Below are 18,814 nucleotides of genomic sequence, written 5' to 3' on the forward strand. Positions count from 1 at the left end.
CATATGGAAGCAAGCAGACAAACCAGAGGGAGGGTGCTTTGAAGAACTACTGGCTGTCTTCAATAAGTCAGTGTTGGGGTAAGGGAGGGGTATGTGGGGGGGAAACTGTGCTAGATTAAAAATATACTTGAGGTGGAGCAAAGGTGCAGTAATAAAGCACATACTTAGGATGCGCTAGGCCCTGGGTGTGATCCCCAGCTACGACAAATAAAATAAAAGAAAAATATATTTAAGGGATTTAGCAGAGAGATGATACATGGTCTTAGACTGGATTCTGGCTTGGACAAACCAGCTCTATTTTGTTTTTTATGAGACATTTTAAGTGCTTGCCTTGCATGCACAAGGTCCTGGGTTCAATCCCCAGCACCGCAAAAAACAAACAAACAAATAAAAAAAAAACCCAAAACACAAATAAACAACGATTATTCACTAAAGAAAACAGGTTACAAAACAGCATGTACGATATGATCTCATTCGAAGCTAAAAAACAATTATATCCATAGAAGAAATTGTGGAAGACTATATAATAGAACTGTTAAGAATATTAAGAATAGTAACATTGGAGTGATAAAACATTTTTTGTTGTTGTTGTTTTCTTTCTTTATTTTTTTGGGGGGTGGAGTTATGGGGATTGAACTCAGTGGCACTGGACCACTGAGCCACATCCCATCCCTATTTTGTATTTTATTTAGAGACAGGGTCTCTCTCAATGAGTTGCTTAGCGCCTCACTTTTGCTGAGGCTGGCTTTGAACTCAGGATCATCCTGCCTCACTGCTGGATCATAGGGATGCGACATCAGGCCCGACTAGTTTCTTATTTTTTTATAATACATACCTATTGCTTTTGTAGTAATGAAAGATTGTTTATTACTATTATTATTTTCTTAAGTAACAGAGAATGAACCCAGGGGTGCTTGATGACTAAGCCACACATCCCCAGTCCATTTTTATTTTTTATTTTGAGACAGGTCTCACTGAGTTGCTTAGGGACTTGCTAAGTTGCTGAGGTTGGTGTTGAACTTGTGATCCTCCTGCCTCAGGATTACAGGCATGAGCCACCAAAAGCTTTTTAGTTTTTAAAACTCTAGTTCCATAAGGTTAACAAAGACAGAGATTTTGCCTGTATTTCTCATTGCTATCACTTAGAAAAGGAACTGGCATATACAGTGCTCTAAACATATTTGTTGAATAAATAATTATAAAGCAATGCATGATGCAATCACTGTAAGTGATCCATTGTCTTTTAAATTTAAAAAGAACGCTTGTAAATGGAACAGAAGCGTAAGTGACAGAACACATATTTTAGAAAAAAACTGTGTTGCCAAGATGAAGGGCAGAACAATTTCAATGTCACTATCTTATGAAACCCCCAGGGCATCAAAGAACAAATTCTCTGAATATTTTTTGACTGCTAACAGTCAATCCCTGACTGGAAGTGGCTTCCTTCCTTTAGAAGACTGGAGAGAAGCTGAAGGGAGACTAGAAAGGGGATGTAGTGGAGAGAGGTCGGCAACAAGACCAAGATACTACCAGACAGGATTCAGGAATCACTGGTAGATGCCAAATATGTGAAGTGGTGATTCTGACCTAGACATTTAAAACATTTGTACAGTTTGCATTATCTTTGTCTCTGAACACATCAACATATAAAAATATATTTGGTGTGAATTAAAAGAACTGTACTTAGAGGTCTCAAAGGAGACTAAAAGTATATATATATATATATATATATATATATATATATATATACACACACACACACACATACATACATATATACACACACACACATACATAAAATTATTATTTGGTGCATGACTTCGAATAATTTTTCCTATGGTAGAGTTATATGAAAAGATATGCCCCTAAACTGGATTACCCTAAAGCAGATAAATGCACATTGTCTCAAGAAGTAAAATGATGGAAGATCATATACATACTGTTCGGAAATGGCTACTTAGGTGGTCTAGCCTGCTAAACCTTTTTCCACACGCTTGACATGGATATGGCCTTTCTCCTGTATGACAGCGCAGGTGTCGCTTGAGGTCTGCTTTCCGCTTTACCACATGTGTGCAGTACGGGCACTTGAATCGCATCCTGGGCAGGTCATCTGTCACAAGACAGTTTTATTAAATCACTGGAGAGAGCATAACAATTCTACGAACATAAAGAATCCAAAAGGACTTGGTGAGTTCAATCTTGGAAAGGTAAATGGAAGGAGGAAGACATTCTATTAAGACCAGAATTGTCAATGTATTCCTATACAGAACTATAACTTTAGTATTTGATATATTTACAAAGTCCAGGTAAATTTAGACTATTACACGTGTCTTCATTTAACATAGTACAGTCATTACATTTTAAAAAAATTTTGTTTGTAGTTGTAAATGGATAGAATGTCTTTATTTGTTTATTTTTATGTGATGCTGGGGATCGAACCCAGTGCCCTGCACATGCTAGGCAAGTGCTCTGCCACTGAGTCACAGCCCCAACCCCAGTCATTACATTTTTTTAGTACTGTATTCTTTTTTTGGTACTAGGGATTGAACTCAGAGGTGCTTAACCACTGGGCCACATCCCCCACATCCCCAGCCCTTTCTATATTTTACTTTTTCTAAGACAGGGTCTCACTAAGTTGCTTAGGGTCTCCCTAAAATGCTGAGCCTGGTCTTGAACTTGCAATCCTCTTACCTCAGCCTCCTGAGTTGCTGGGATTACAGGCATGTGCCACTATGCCCTGCTAATACTGGATTTTAACACTATAAACAATGCAAAATTAAAACATTTAATATTCAGATTTTTGTTTGGTTGGTTTTTGTTGTTTTAGTAGTGGGGAATTACCTCAGGGGTGCTTAGCCACTGAGCCACATCTCCAGCCCTTTTTATATTTTATTTTGAGACAAGGTCTTACTAAGTTGCTTCTGGCCTTGTTAAGTTGCTGAGGTTGGCTTTGAATTCCTGTCAGCCTCCTGAGCTGCTGGGATCACAGGTGTGTGCCACCAAACCCAGCTAATATTCAAGTTTTTAAGCAATTTGTTTTATTTATGTTTTTTTATCACCTTGCCTTTACTTATCATGTACTTGTATTATTTCAAGGATCTTTAATATTTGGTTTTAAAGTACACATATAGTTATCTACAAAATGTTAGTTGTGGCCAGACACAATGATACATGCCTGTATTCCCAGTGACCCAGAAGAGTGAGGCAAGAGGATTGCAAATTCAAAGCTAGCCTCACCAACTTCGCAAGACTGTAGCCAAAAATCAAAACAAAAAAGGCATTCATGGGGTCAATCCTTAGTACCAAAAAAAAAAAAAAAAAGAAAAGAAAATTGTTAGTTATAATTGGAGGCAAACCTCAAAAATTTTTTTGTGGTGCTATGGATGGAACTCAGGGTCTCACACATGCTAGGTAAGTGCTCTGCTACTGGGCTACACCTCTAGCCCCAGACATTATTTCCAGGAAACACCCCTTTACCACCACCAGATACAAATCCACAGGTGCTCAAGAGACCTTAATAGAAATAATGTTGTATTTGCATATAATCTAAGCACATCCTCCCATACACTTTAAAACATCTCCATTATTTATAATACCTAATGCTATTTATATTTGTATAATATAAATGTTATATAAATGGTTGTGATACCATATTGTTAAGGAAATACAATGATAAGGAAAAAAGTGTACACATTCAGGCCACACACAAACTTGTTTCAAAGATACTTTTGTGTGTTTGAAATTTTTCTAAAATAAACATTTAAAATATATGTAATAGGGGCTGGGGATGTGGCTCAAGCAGTAGCGCGCTCGCCTGGTATGCGTGCGGCCCAGATTCGATCCTCAGCACCACATACAAACAAAGATGTTGTGTCTGCCGAAAACTAAAAAATAAATATTAAAAAACTCTCTCTCTCTCTCTCTCTCTCTCTCTCTCTTTTAAAAAAAAATATATATGTAATAGACCCTATAATCCTCAGGGACTTCTTTTTATTAAAATTTTGTTTGGAATTCACATATAAACAATTAAGCAAATCTGTTAACTAGTTCATTGGGGAAGAAGACTGGATGATATATATTTCTAATCCTTCTTTATTTCAGTCATATGGGAATAAGAGTAGTATACATACTCTATTTCTATATTTTATTACCATCATTAACAAAAACAAAAAACACAGCTGGGTGTGGTGGTGCATTCCTGTAATCCCAGGGACTTGAGAGGCTGGGACAGAAGGACCAAAAATTTGAGGCCAGCCTGGGCAATTTAGCAAGAATCTGTCTCAAAATTAAGAGAGAGAGAGGGATCTTTGTCTTGTCTTTTTTTTTTTTTTCTTTTTCTTTTCTTTTGGTACTGGGGATTAAACCCAGAGCCACATTCCTAGCCCTTTTTATTTTTTATCTCGAGTCAGGGTCTCAGTAAGTTGCTTAGAACCTTACTTATTTGCTAATGCTGGCCTCAAACTTGTAATCCTCCTGACTTGGCCTCCAGAGTCACTGGGATTACAGGCATATACCACCACACCTAGTGAGAAAGATATTTTATGTTGTTGCACACTGGTTCACTGAAGAATCACAGTAAAATTTTATGAGTTGTGTGTTACAAATTTAAAAAAAGAAAAGTATTATGGGACTGGGATTCTGGCTTAGTGGTAGAGCCTTTGCCTAGCAAGTTCAAGGCCCTGGGTTCCATCCTCAGCACCACACACACACAATTATATACTTATATCTTGATAAATACTCCTCCTGAGTGAAGACATTGGGGGGGGAATATGTAAAATACATATCTTAGAGACTGAACCATTGAGAAAAGACTTTAAACATTTAATAGTAATCCAAACATCCAGATATAGGTTTGAAAAATTATGTGGTTTTTTTTTTGTTGTTGTTTTAATATTTTTAGCTGTAGATGGACACAATACCTTTATTTTGTTTATTTAGTTTTATGTGGTGCTGAGGATTGAACACAGGGCCTCACACACGCTAGGTAAGCGACCTACCACTGAGCCGGCCACAACCCCAGCCCCAGAGAATTATGTTTTGACCATCAGTATTCTACTGACTGTCATTGAATGTATCCAATATTATTTTGAATTAAACATTTTAAATTCATGTTTTATAAAATCCATTTCATTATAAAAGTATGACTTAAAAAAAATTACTTGGTTTAACTACCTATGACACACCTAAAATTAGGGCATGTTGAGAAAGGATTTATATATAATAGCAGTTTGGAACCTGGTTGGGGAGTCATGCTCCTTTTGAATACCTGAAAAACTTCGGGATGTGACCTCAGATCCTTGACCATACTGATAGCCAACAGAAGCAGAGTCCATTTCTGTGTCAATTTGCGCTTGTTCTTCAGCCTGGGAAACATGGCTGGAAGAATCAGACGCTCGTGCTTCTCGTTTGCTTGACTTGTACTGAGCAGCTTCAGGAGGCTGTGACAGTCGCAGATGCTTGGTCTTTTTAATGGAATCTTTCCTCTGCTCATGCTTGGCCCCAGGGAGCTGAGTGCTCCGTTGGGAGGCTGGAGGGTAATTATACTTACCCCACGACTTTCCACCTATACCTGCTCCTTGATCTGGGCTGAGGTGAGAGTGTGGGGAACTGCTTTCTTCTTGCCAGCTGCCACCATAAAAAGCAGAACGCTCTATGCCATTAGAATTGGCATCCTTATCTGAGAGACTGAAGTAGCGATCTTTTTCCTTCTCACTAATGTCCAAGGAAGATTTGATAAAAGTCTTACATACACTAATGACATCAGTCATCTGAAGGAAGCTTGCAGCGGACATCACTTCTATGACATTCTGCCCAGTAAGAGAGAGTTTGCCTGAATAGACAAAGTCTAGGATAACTGTGAAAGTGTCCGGAGAGAAAGCCTGAAATGTAGCTGTGGTTGGCTGACTTGTCTCCTTGGAATTCTGAGAAAGAAGCATTTTGAAGTAGCCACTACTAGCAAATAATACATTTCGATGAGCTTTGAAGACCTTCCCTTCAACTAGAATACTGCAATCACAGAACACATCTTGCCTGCGCTGCTCATTTAGCTGTTGCAGGAGATGAGACTGATGGGTGGAAATCTCCATCCTGCAGGGAGAAGACACAGGGGGTTACCAAGAGCGGGACAGGAACCCCTTCTAGCATGAGTGCACTGAAATCAGGACCAGAAGCCTCTTTTTCCAACAAAACCACTTTTCTTCTTGAAGAATATAGTTCCAAGATATAGAAAATAATAGCCTTTGACATATTATTTAATACTATACTATGTTATTACATTTTTAGAAATTTTGTTTCACTGGGTGCAGTATCACACACCTATTATCCCAGTGGCTGGGGAGGCTAACGCAGGAGGATTAGCCTCAGCAACTTAGTGAGGCCCTCAGTGACTCAGTGAGACCCTATCTCAAAATAAAAAGCCAAAAGGCTGGGGATGTAGTTCAGTGGTAAAGCACCCCTGGGTTAAATCTCCAGCACCAAAAAAAAAAAAAAAATCATCTTAAAAAAAATTTTTTTTTGTTTCATCAGCAAACTTCACTAGGTCTTCTATCTATATGCTAAACTAAACACATTTGAATCCTACCCTCACATAGTTTTCAGTCTAGAGGAAGAATCAGGCATGAAGTAGTCAGAGGAAGTTCAATGGAAAGTCAAGTGCTTAAGGAAGGGTGCTATAAGTTATATAAAGGTTACACTAGTTTAGACTGGATGGAAAAGGTTAGGAAATACCTCCCTGAGAAGTGACATTTAAGCTGGGATCTCAAAGGTGACCAGAGGGGCTGGGGTTGTGGCTCAGCAGTAGAGTGCTTACCTAGCATGTGTGAGGCCCTGGGTTCGATCCTCAGCACCACATAAAATAAAATAAAGATAATGTGTCCATCTACAACTAAAAAAATTAAAAAAAAAAAAAAAAAAAAAGGTGACCAGGAATCAGCTAGCTGAAAAGCGAGGGGAAAGATTCTAGTTCCAACAAATGGTGGTGGAGAAAGTGCAGATGTTTCTCTGGCACAAATCCCTGAAGACGCTGACTAAAATATAACCCAAATTTGTTAAATGTGTTATGGTTGAGCTTGCAGGAAAGAATGTATGAGGTAGGAAGTTAGAACCCTCCCAGGGGTGCAACCTTCGTGAAAAGGGACTTAGTGAAAAGTTTTGTCCATAGTCTGGGGAAAAGAACAACAAAGTTTGTCTTTGTAGGGCCTTAAGGAAAAAACAAAAACAAAAACAAAAAACAAGATATTCAGATCTAAGATTGTACCTAATCTGATTCTAAAGTCCAAATTTATTTTATCTGCTTAGTGTGGGAAATCTCAACCTGAAGAATTAGCACAAAAATTAGCTCTGAGCTGGTGGGGCCCTGGGGCATCTTGCAAACAAATGGAAAATTGCTCAGGACTTATGCTCACAGAATTCAAGCCAGGCAGGAAGTAAGTTCTGAGTAAGCCGAACTCAAAATCATTTCCCCTTTTTAAGTGGATCATTTCTAATATTGTATAAACATGACATCTAATATTTCCTCTTACAAACAAGCAAGCAAACAAAAACCTCCCCTTGATTTCACATCTACTTCTGCCTACTACCCCATTTCTCTGCTCCTATACACAAAATTCATTGGAAGAATTTTATTTTGTTATTTGTATCTGCTGTCTTTACTTCTGTTCTCCCTTGAACCCATTCCAATCAGATTTTCATCCCCATCCATCAAAACCATCCTTTGTTTTTGTGTTTATTTTTATTGAGACAGGGTTTTGCTAACTTGCCCAGGCTGGCCTCAAACTTGCAATCCTATCCTCCTGCCTCCTGAATAGCTGAGATTACAGGCATTTGCCACTGCATCCGGCTTTAAAATAATTCTTTTTAAGGTCATTAGTAACTTGCCTATGGTCAAATACAACGGTCATTTCTTTGTCCTCATTTTACCAACACAGTTGATCACTTTCTTTATCCTAAAACACTTTTTGTCACTTGACTGCCAAGACACAATTCCTTCATGGTCCTCTTACCTTCCTGGTCACTCCTAGTCTCCTTTGCTAATTTTTCTCCATTTTCCTAATTTCTAAGTGATGGAACACTCCAGGCCTCAGACATTTTCTCTAGGGAATGACAGAGGTAGAGAAGATCCCTTGGGATCTCATTCAGTTTCATAATTTTAAATTCCATCTTTGAGTTTATGATTCCCAAATTTACATATCCAGCTCCTGGCTTCATTCCTGAACTTCAGACTTAGGACTCATATATGTGTTTACCAGCAACTCCACTTAAGATGTTTAATAGGCCTCTTAGCTTAACATGTCCAAAAACAGTCTTTGTACACCCCTGACCAGCCTGCCTTCCCTATAGTCTTATCCATTTCAGGAAATGGGTATCCCCATCCTACCACTTGGTCTGTTACTTTACCTTCAAAACAAATGGAAAATCCCACCATTTCTCTCCATGACTGCTACTATCACCTGGGGCACTTGGATTCAATCCCAATACCCCCCCCCCCAAAAAAAAAGTGCAAGTGTGTAAGTATACAAGATGTTGCTAAGTTACCTTGGCACAAATCTGTTAATGTGCTTTCTAAGAACTTCTAAGGCTAAATTAATTGATACAGGTGCAGTTACCAGCAATTCTGGACTTAATGTGTCAGTATGGGCACTTGGGAATGGCTCTAAAATTTTTTCACTGGCTGACTGAAACATGAAATGAAGGGTAGGCCATCTTTAATGAGGTCCAGACGCCTGAACTTCTGGCATGACGTGGAGGAAGAAACCACAGGACCTAGATGCCATTATGAGAGATGATACCCCAAGAGATTAGGTGCTGTTCCATAGGATGTGATATATGTATTTAAAAGCACTGACTAAAACATGATGCTACTTTTTTCCCCTGTAGTTAGAAATTAAGGGACTTGCGAGTGGTGATGGGGCTGAGGGTGGCTCAGTGGCACAGCACATGCTTAGCATTTATGAGGCCCTTAGTTCAATTCCTCAATCCCCAGCACCAAAAAATAAATGAGGTTCTCACTGTATGAGAGGTGAGCCTTTGACAATCACATAAGTCTAGAGCTGAAAAGGATATGTTCAATAAATGAGAAAGCTCACCTGGAATAATGCTAAAACAGAATAAAATCTGACAAAACTATTTATCTGTTGGTACTGGGGAATGAACCCAGGGACACTTTACCATTGAACTATATTCCCATCCTTACTTTTTAATTATTTTTTATTTTTTTTAAATATTTATGTTTTAGTTTTAGGTGGACACAATATCTTTATTTTATATTTATGTGGTGCTGAGGATCAAACCCAGTGCTTCATGCATGCTAGGAGAGCACTTACCACTGAGCCACAATCTCAGCTCCTATTTTTTTGAGACAAGTTTTTTTAAATTGCTGGCCTCAAATTTGTGATCCTCCTGCCTTAACTTTCTAAGTCACTGACAAAACTATTTATACAATGTCCTGATGCTATTCTTTTCTTTTCCTTTCCTTTTTTGGTGGCACTAGGGACTGAACTTGGGGGCATTATATCACTGAACTACATCCCAACCCTTTTTTATGTTTTGAGACAGGGTCTTGCTAAATTACCCAAGCTGGCCTCAGACATGTGCCACTCCTGCCTCACAGTCTTCTAAGTTGCTGGAATTTTAGATGAGTGCCACTGTGCCTGCCCCTGATAATATCATTTCAATTCCTGGATCCAGTTATGCCTGAAGCCAGTGTTGTCACTAGATTTTTAGTTACATGAACCAATGAATTTCCTTTAATGCTTAAATTTAAGCTGAATTTTTATGGTTTGTGGCCAACAGTCACATGCTGCTAATATGTGACCCCATACATGGTCCCAACTCACAGCCGATTCAAGAATACTCTAAGTCTTCAGTTCTTTCATAGTTGTGTCAGATAGTACTCCTCTTGAGTGCGTAGCAGAATTTAGAAAGAATGTGAGGAAAACCAACAATTTTTTAGCTTTTCTTGCCAACGTTCAGAAAGCTTTTACCACTATGGTTTATAATTAATGTATAAATAGTATATGAAACTATTGGATTTTTTTTTTCTGTCATGTCTTTTTATAAAAGAATGCCCATATGGGGCTGGGGTTGTGGCTCAATGGTAGAGCGCTCGCCAAGCATGGGTTCCATCCCCAGCACGAGGCACTGGGTTCGATCCTCAGCACCACATAAATGTAAAATAAAGATATTGTGTCCACCTAAAAAAAAAAAAAAAATTATTATTATTATTTTAAAGAATGCCCATCCATTGTCTGGCTATAAAAAAATATATATTTGGGGCTGGGGTTGTGGCTCAGTGGTAGCGCACTTGCCTAGCATGTGTGAGGCACTGAGTTCAATTATCAGCAACGCATATGAATAAGTAAAATAAAGGTCTATGAACAAATTTTAAAATAAAAAATCTTAAAAAAAATTCTACTTAGCAGGGAAAACAATTTTTATGAGGAAACACTGATGGAATCAGTGCAATCAAGTTTATCATATCACTAAATAGTAGAGTTCTAATATTGGTATAATGGCAGTTTTTTTCCCCTTTATATGCCCTAAAGTCCTGGAAGGCTTCCAGAAATTTCTTTCACCCATGTTCATTTTTAGTTGTGAGTCATTTCTTCCCAGGCTAAATAATTTTTTATGATACCTTTCATGATGTCAGAAGCTTTCCACCAATCTCTAATTAACAGCCAGCCAGTTTTATGAAGGTATTTTTCATAGTCCATTGTAAAATATCCATTTTAACATCTAAAGTAAGATTTCTGTGTAGCAGTTTTGCAGTAACTTTAATACTTCACACTCTGTGGTAAGTCATTATGGATCAAAATTATTCAGCAGAACATGGAATTTAGCAGAAAGTGAGACCGTGGCCTATAAATATGAATTGATTTGTGAGGACCCTTAATTTTCAGCAATATACAGTCTGTTAAGCCTGCTCTCATTAGTGTTAACCATACCAAAGTGGCTGAGAGGTATGTTAAAAATATATTAACCACAATTCAGTACTACATCAATTTTTTTATTTGTGAGTTTATTAAAAAAAAAAAAAAAAAGTTTAACCCCAGCGGAAAAATTGAGCATTCATTGGCCAGGAATCAAACCCAGGTCTCCCGCAGGGCAGGAAAGAATTCTACCATTGAACTACCAATGGTAGTACTATATCAAATTTATAAATACAAACATATACAGAGATGAAGAACAGTAAAATAAATTAGTGCTCAAGAACTTATGTCTATAATGCAGCTTATTCCACATTTGATGTAACTGAGGTTCTAGCTAATAGTGGGTTTCAAAATCACAAACCTCTCCAAACTTATTAGATAAAATAGACTGAGGCGGATTGGGGTTGGGGCTCAGTGGTAGAGTGCTCACCTAGAACACGCAACGCCCTTGGTTTGATCCTTAGCATCATGTAAAAATAAAATTAAGGTATTGTGTCCACCTACAACTAATATATATAAATTAAAAAAAAGATTGAGTCCCTTGGCTAGAGGTTAGGGACTTCACATATTCATTATATGCCCAAAGACCAGGATTTGCTGAGTCTCCAGAATGCGGATAAACTAGGCATTCTAGGCCAATGGAGGCAGAATTATTCAGGACCACGTCAGACAACTGCAGAAACAAGACACCTGGGAATATTACTGGAGAAGCACCAAATCAATACCCAGTCTTTCACTTTCATATCCTATCAGTGGAAATCTAATAATTTGTCTGTTCTCATTTGAAATGAGGTAGGTGGGTCATGACTTTACAATTTTCATTTTTTAAATTAAATTTATTTATTTATGTTTTGTGATGCTGGGGATTGCACCTAGGTTCTTGCACATGCTAGGCAAGCTAGGCAAGCATTCTATCACTGAGATATGACCTTGGCCCATAATTTTTTTATTTTATAAATAATGTTGTAACAAATACTTCTGCACATAGATCCCTGAGCATTTGTGAAATAGATTCCTAGAGGTAGAGTTTCTAATTGGATACTGCCAGATTATCTTCTCCAATCATTATATCCACCAATACCATTTGATAGTGTCCTTTCTCCCAACACAATCCTGACTATTATCTGTTTATTTATTTAGTCATTTTTTATTTTTTGGTACTGGAGATTTAACCCAGGGGCGTTTTACCACTGAGCTACACTCCAGGCTCCCCTACATCCCCGATTTTTTTTGAGACAGGGTCTCATTAAGTTGCTTAGGGCCTTGCTAAGTTACTGAGGCTGGCCTTAAACTTGCAATTCTCCTGCCTTAGCCTCCCAAAAGATTACAGGTGAGCCACTGTGCCTGGCTATTTATTTATTTATTTATTTATTTATTTTGCAGTGCTGGGTATTGAATCTGGGATCTTACACGTGATAGGCAAGTGCTCTACTACTGAGCCACATCCTCACCCCACTATTATCTTTTAAAAATGTTTTTCTGCTGGCTACAGTGGTATGTACTTATAATTCCAGTGGCTGTGGAGGCTGAAATAGAAGGACTTCAAGTCCAAGATTTCAAGTCTCATTAAGTTGATTAGGGCCTTGCTAAGTTGCTGAGGCTAGCCTTAAACTTGCAATTCTCCTGCCTTAGCCTCCCAAAAGATTACAGGTGTGAGCCACTATGCCTGGCTATTTATTTATTTATTTTGCAGTGCTGGGGATTGAACCTGGGATCTTACACATGATAGGCAAATGGTCTACCACTGAGCCACATCCTCACCCCACTATTATCTTTTAAAAATGTTTTTCTGCTGGCCACAGTGGTATATACTTATAATTCCAGAGGCTGTAGAGGCTGAAATAGAAGGATTTCAAGTCCAAGACCAGTCTAGGCAACTAAGTAAAATCCTGTCTCAAAATATAAAAAGGTCTAGGATGTAGCTCAATGGTACAGTGCCCCTGGGTTCAATCCTTAGTACTGCAAGAAAATAAATAAATAAAATGATTTCCTGCTGGGCGTGATGGTGCATGCCTATAATCCCAGCAGCTCAGGAGGCTGAGACAGAAAGATTGAGTTCAAAGCCAGCCTCAGTAAAAAGTGAGGCACTGAGCAACTCAGTGAGACCCTGTCTCTAAATAAGAAACAAAAAGGGTTGGGGTTATGGCTCAGTGATTGAGTGCCCCTGATACCCAAAACAAAAACAAAAGATTTCTCATCTATCCTTAGTGGAAAATACTAGGAAAACATCAATACTGTTATTTAACATTATGCTGAAAAATCTAGCCAATGAATTAGACAAGGAAATTAAATATGAATATTGAAAAGGATAAAGCAATTGTTGCAATTGATATTGTATACCTTTAAAATGCAAAAATAAGTTAGAAAACTGTTAAAGTAAGTTTCATGGGCCTTTGACATAATATTAGACTTGGTATTTATTCTACTATTAAAAAACTAGAAAACTGGGTAAAATACATGAAAAAATGTTTTTGGCAATGAAAAGGGAGTGTAACTCAGATCCCCAAGAGAAAGAAATCAAGTGGGGTAAGTCCCACCATCACTTTGGCTTCCTGAATTGGGTTACAAAAAGGGGAAATCGAACTGGATTTATCAGACAGCAATTATTATTCAGGAAGATGACACCCAGAAGTTATAGGGCAGAATACCAGAAAGGAGACAATGATGTAGGCAAAGAGATCAATAAATTTGCACAGGAGCTGGGCATAATGGCGCATGCCCGTAAACCCAGTGGCTTGGGAGGCTGAGGCTGGAAGATCTTGGGTTCAAAGCCAGCCTCAGCAATAGCTAAGCAACTCAGTGAGACCCCTTCTCTAAATAAAATACAAAATGGGGCTGGGGATGTGGCTCAGTGATCAAGTGCCCCTGAGCAAAAAAAAAAAAACTCTGCACAGGAGTCCCTAGAGCCTGTGCTGAACACAACCTATATACATGCAGGGTAAAACAGCAAGAGTCCTGCTGTATTAGTCCTTTCTCCCAACCTCCCAACACAATCCTGACTAGTCAGCTTTGCATTGCTGTGACAAAATAACCTTAGATACACAATTTAAAAGGAGGAAAGATTTATTTTGGCTTGTAGTTTAAGAGGTTTCAAAAGTCCATGGTCACTTGGCCCTGTGGCTTTAAGCCTGTGGCAAGGCAGGAAACACATGATAGAGCTTAGCTGCTTACCTCAAGATGACCAGGAAGCAGAGAGAGAGGGGAAGGGGTGGGAGTACCCTAATTCCCTTCAAGGGCACACCCTAATGACTTAACTTCCTTCCACTAGGCCTCACTTCTTAAAGGGTGCACCATCTCCCAACACCACCACAAGCTCTGCCATTGTAGCAAAAAAATCCTGCCATAAATGACATGCAATGAATGATCGTGGCTGTGTTCCAATAAAACTTCATTTACAAAAGCATAAAGCGATCCATATTTAGCCTGTAGGCTGTGAGTTGCCAGACCCACTACATGTGAAGCTATATAACATGTGATGTGTGACAAGTTATATGCATATTATGATGAGGGAAAGTGTATATTGTAACCCCTTGAGCAAGCACTAAAAGTATAATAGATTAAGCAGATGAGCTCATGGTGGAGACCAAATACTAAGAAATGCTCAATATTCTTTTACTGAAGTAAGGTATGGAAAAAAGGGAAAAGGAAGAAAAAAACTAATGGCATACATACAAAACAAATAGTAAGATAGTACTTTTATCTCTCTATATTAATACTTACTTTAAATGAAAATAGTCAAAACTCCATTTAAATAAATTATTAGGGGCTGGGACATAGCTTAGTGGTACAGTACGCATAGTTAGCATGCGTTAAGTTCCTAGGTTCAGTCCCCAGCCCACATGCAAACACACACATACAAGGTAACTGAAAAAGGAAAACTCAAATATTAAAAATATCAAATATCAAATATTCAGAAGTATACTATGAACACACTAATTGTAAGTGAACTGGGATGGCCAGTAATATTAATATCAGACAAAGCAGGCTTAAGAAAGAAATATTACCAGCCCTAAAAGATATAATTATGAAAGGATTAATTCATCAAGAAGATATAACAAAAAAAGGTATTTATGTATCAAATAACAAAGCTTCAAAAACTAGTAGAAATGAAAAAGAAAACAAGGAATTTCACAATTATAGTTTTGTATTTCAACACTCCTCTAAGTAATTAATAGAAAGAGAAGTTGGAAAATCAATAAGATTATAAAACATTTGAGCAATACTATCAACCAACTTGACTAAATTGACATTTAGAATATACACTACAGCAAAATATATGTTTTTAAAAAATGAACAGCAATCATTCACCAAGATAAATCATATGTTAGGCCATAAAACAAGTTTTAAATTAAAAAAACTAGGGATGAAGCCAGGTAGTAGAGTGCCCTTGGGATTCAATCCTCAGTACTGCAAAAAAAAAAAAAAAAAAATCAATGAGTTAAGTTTCAACTTAAGAGGGGCTGGGGTTGTAGCTCAGAGGGAGAGCGCTTGTCTGGCATGTGTGAGACACTGGGTTCGATCCTCAGCACCACTTAAAAATCAATAAATAAAATAAAGGTAGTGTGTCCATCTACAATTAAAAAAATATATATAAAAAAAGTTTCAACCTAAGAAGCTAGAAAAAAAGGAGGTAAACTCAATGCAAGCAGTGGGAAAGAAATAATAAAGACAAGATCAAAAATGAATGAAATGGGAATTGAACAAATGCTAGAGAAAAATCAATGAAACCCAAAACTCGTTTTCTATATCATTACCAATAAATTAATCAACATCAACAAAACTGATCAATCTCTAGCAAGATCAATCAAGAAAAAAAGAAAGAGACATAAATTAAAAATATCAGAGATGAAAGAGGGAAAACAGATCCTACATTAAAAGAATAAGAACTAGGGCTGGGGTTGTGGATCAGGGGTAGAGCGCTCACCTCACACGTGCACCACCCTGGGTTTGATCCTCAGCACCACATATAAATAAATAAATAAATAAAGGTACTGTGTGTCAACTACAACTAAAAAAAAAAAAATACTAAAAAAAAAAAATAAGAAGAACAAACCAGGTACAGTGGTGCATGCCTGTAATCCCAAGGCAAGACGATCACAAGTTCAAAGCCAGCCTCAGCAATTTAGTGAGGTGAGGACCTAAGCAATTTAGTGAGACTTTATCTAAAACTAAAAAGAACTAAGGATGTAGTTCAGCGGTAAAGCACCCTGGGTTAAATCCTCAATATCAAAAAGAAAAGAAAAAAAGAATAAAAATAAAATATTATAACCAAAAGAAAATAAACTTAATGAATCAAATGAAATGTAAAAATTCCTTAATCAAGATAATGATCAAGGAGTCCACCTCTTGGGTCCCCTTCTTCCTCCGGAGAAGTCTTTTCTGCTGTCCTTTAATAAACTTCTAATTTCTACTCTGAAAAAAAAAAAAAGATAATGATCAAAATACACGCTAGAAAAAAAAAATGGAAAATCTGAACTGCTATGTAAATTAAGGAAATCAAAGATATAATAAAAGAAATAAAAAATATGATTTATTTTAGTAGTGCTGGGGATTGAACCAGGGATGCTCTACCACTGATGCTCTACATCCCCACCCCTTTTTATTTTTAGACAGAGTCTCACTAAATTGCTGAGGCTGGCCTCAAACTTGCAATGCTGCCTCAGCCTCCTGACTAGCTGGGATTACAGGTGTGCACAACTTTATCTGGCTGAAAATGTTAAGTTTTAAAACTTTCCACAAAGATACTCCAGGCCCAAATGGCTTCAATGTTGACTTTTTTGGTGTGGGGGAGAGCAGAGCAGCACTGGGCATGGAACCCAGGGGCACTGGACCACCAAGCTGCATTCCCAGCCCTTCTTGTTTTTTATTTGGAGATAGAGTCTCTCATTAAATTGCTGAGGTTGGCCTAGAACTTGTCATCCTCCTACCTCAACCTCCAGAGTCCCAAGGGTGTGTCACTGTGCCCACTTCATTGTTGAACTCTGTCAAACCCTAAAAGAAGAGATAATACTAGTCTCCACTGTGATAATTTGAGAGGTGGTAGGTAGGACCTTCAGCAGGTAGAGCCTGAAGTGGGAAGTCATTAGGTCTCACTTGGGGTTGCAGCCCTGGGAAGAGATTAAAGTAGTTCTATGGCACTCCGGATGCAATTGCAAAAATGAATTGTTATAAAAGATCTCCTTTCTGCTTTCTGGTTTCCTGTTTTACCATGTGATCTCTCCCTCTTGCTCGTGTTCCCATCATGGTGCCATCTGCCAAGACATGATGCAGTCAAGGGGCCCTCAACAGAACTGGTGCTACACTGTCTGGACTTTCTAGTCTCCAAAACCATAATTGAAATAAATTTATTTTCCTTATAAAGTTCCCAGCCTCAGGTATTTTGTTATAGTAATGGAAAATGAACCTAATACAAACATATACAAAATTTAATTTGAAATGAATTATAAAACTAAATGTAAAAGTTAAATTTCTAGAAGAAAACATGAGAAAAATCTCTGATTTGCTTAGGGTAAGCAAAGTTGTTTTGTTTGTTTGTTTTGGGTATTAGGAATTGAACCCAGGGGCACTTTACCACTAAGCTACATCCCCCTATAGCTTCATGCATCTGAGGCAAACATTCTACCACTGAGGTACCTCTAGCCGCTATAAAATATTTCTTTTCTTTTGTTTTCTTTTTGGTACAGGGGATTGAACTGAGGGACATTAACCAATGAACCACATCCCCAGCCCTTTTTTGTATTTCATTTAGTGACAGGGTCTCACTGAGTTGCTTAGCACCTCACTACATTGCTGAGGCTGGTTTTGAACACTCGATCCTCCTGCCTCAGCCTCCTCAGCCACTGGGATTACAGGTGTGTGCTAAAATATATAATATTTTTTAGTTGTTGACGAACCTTTATTTCATTTATTTATTTATTTATTTAATTTATTTATTTGTATGCGGTTCTGAGAATCAAACCCAGTGTCCTACACATGGTAGACAAGTGCTCTGCCACTGAGCCACATCCCCAGTCCAAAATATATTTCTTAATGAGGATTTTGGTAAAAGAAAAGAAAAAAAAAAACTTTTTGAGAAACACTGGTTAAGCCATTCAACAACAGAACTGTCCCCTTTGCAAAGTGGCGAGTTCTATGCCACTACTGTGACACAGGTAGACTGTCACCAACTTAGGGTGAATGCATTTGGCAGGAGGTAGGACTGTGTGATCTGTGCAGAGTCTTCCAACTTCAATACTTTAAAAATTATTTTGTTGTAGTTATATATTATACTACATATGTTCATGCTTCTTACAATAAGAACCTAAAATAATCAATTTGTATTGTAAGATGCCAGCACAAGTTGCTAGGTTAGGTTTAGTATATTTGTTTTGCTTTCTTGGTATTGGGGATTGAACCCAGGGATGCTTAACCACTAAGCTACACCCCCAACTTCTTTATATTTTATTTTAAGACAGTCTCACTCAATTGCCCAGGCTGGCCTCAAACTTGTGATTCTCCTGCTTTAACCTCCCAGGGGTTATAGGCATAGGCCACTGAATCTGGCAGTGGTTGGGTTTTGTTTTGTTTTGTTTTTTTAAAGGAATGAAGTTCCTATTTATTTATTTATTTATTTTAATTTCAGTTGTAGATGGACACAATACCTTTATTTATTTATTTATTTATATGTGGTGCTAAGGATCAAATCCAGTGCTTCACACATTAGGCAAGCACTGTGCCACGGAGCTATAGCCCCAGCCCCACATTTTGGTTTTTTGTTTTTTTTTTTTAAAGTCCTCAAAACAACAGAAACTATTGGTTCCACAATGTATATTAATTGTTTTAGATATATTTTAATGTTGAGTATGTGTACTTATAATATTCAGTATTTTCTGGATGAGGACAGATAAACA

General features: G+C 37.8%; 1 protein-coding gene across 19 annotated transcripts in view; it reads right to left on the reverse strand.

Moving 5' to 3' along the window:
- Positions 1-18,814, reverse strand: part of Zbtb8a (zinc finger and BTB domain containing 8A) — a 99,447-nt gene that overhangs the window by 12,163 nt on the left and 68,470 nt on the right. For 10 of the 19 annotated variants that reach the window (XM_058570938.1, XM_058570930.1, XM_058570931.1 and 7 more), the window contains 3 exons: positions 16,269-16,337; positions 5,267-6,087; positions 1,941-2,110 (listed from right to left, as the gene is read on the reverse strand). In XM_058570938.1, coding sequence (XP_058426921.1) covers positions 1,941-2,110; positions 5,267-6,086 — 990 coding nt within the window. In that variant the 5' untranslated portion in view covers position 6,087; positions 16,269-16,337. Of the gene's footprint in view, positions 1-1,940; positions 2,111-5,266; positions 6,088-16,268; positions 16,338-16,852; positions 16,917-18,814 lie in introns of all 19 variants that reach the window. The other 9 variants (XM_046468967.2, XM_046468966.2, XM_058570934.1 and 6 more) reach the window with 2 other exon arrangements.

Source organism: Marmota monax, unplaced genomic scaffold (genome assembly GCF_021218885.2).
Source record: "Marmota monax isolate L192 unplaced genomic scaffold, Marmota_monax_Labrador192_F-V1.1 WCK01_AAM20220418_F8-fsc00008, whole genome shotgun sequence".
Taxonomy (NCBI): domain Eukaryota; kingdom Metazoa; phylum Chordata; class Mammalia; order Rodentia; family Sciuridae; genus Marmota; species Marmota monax.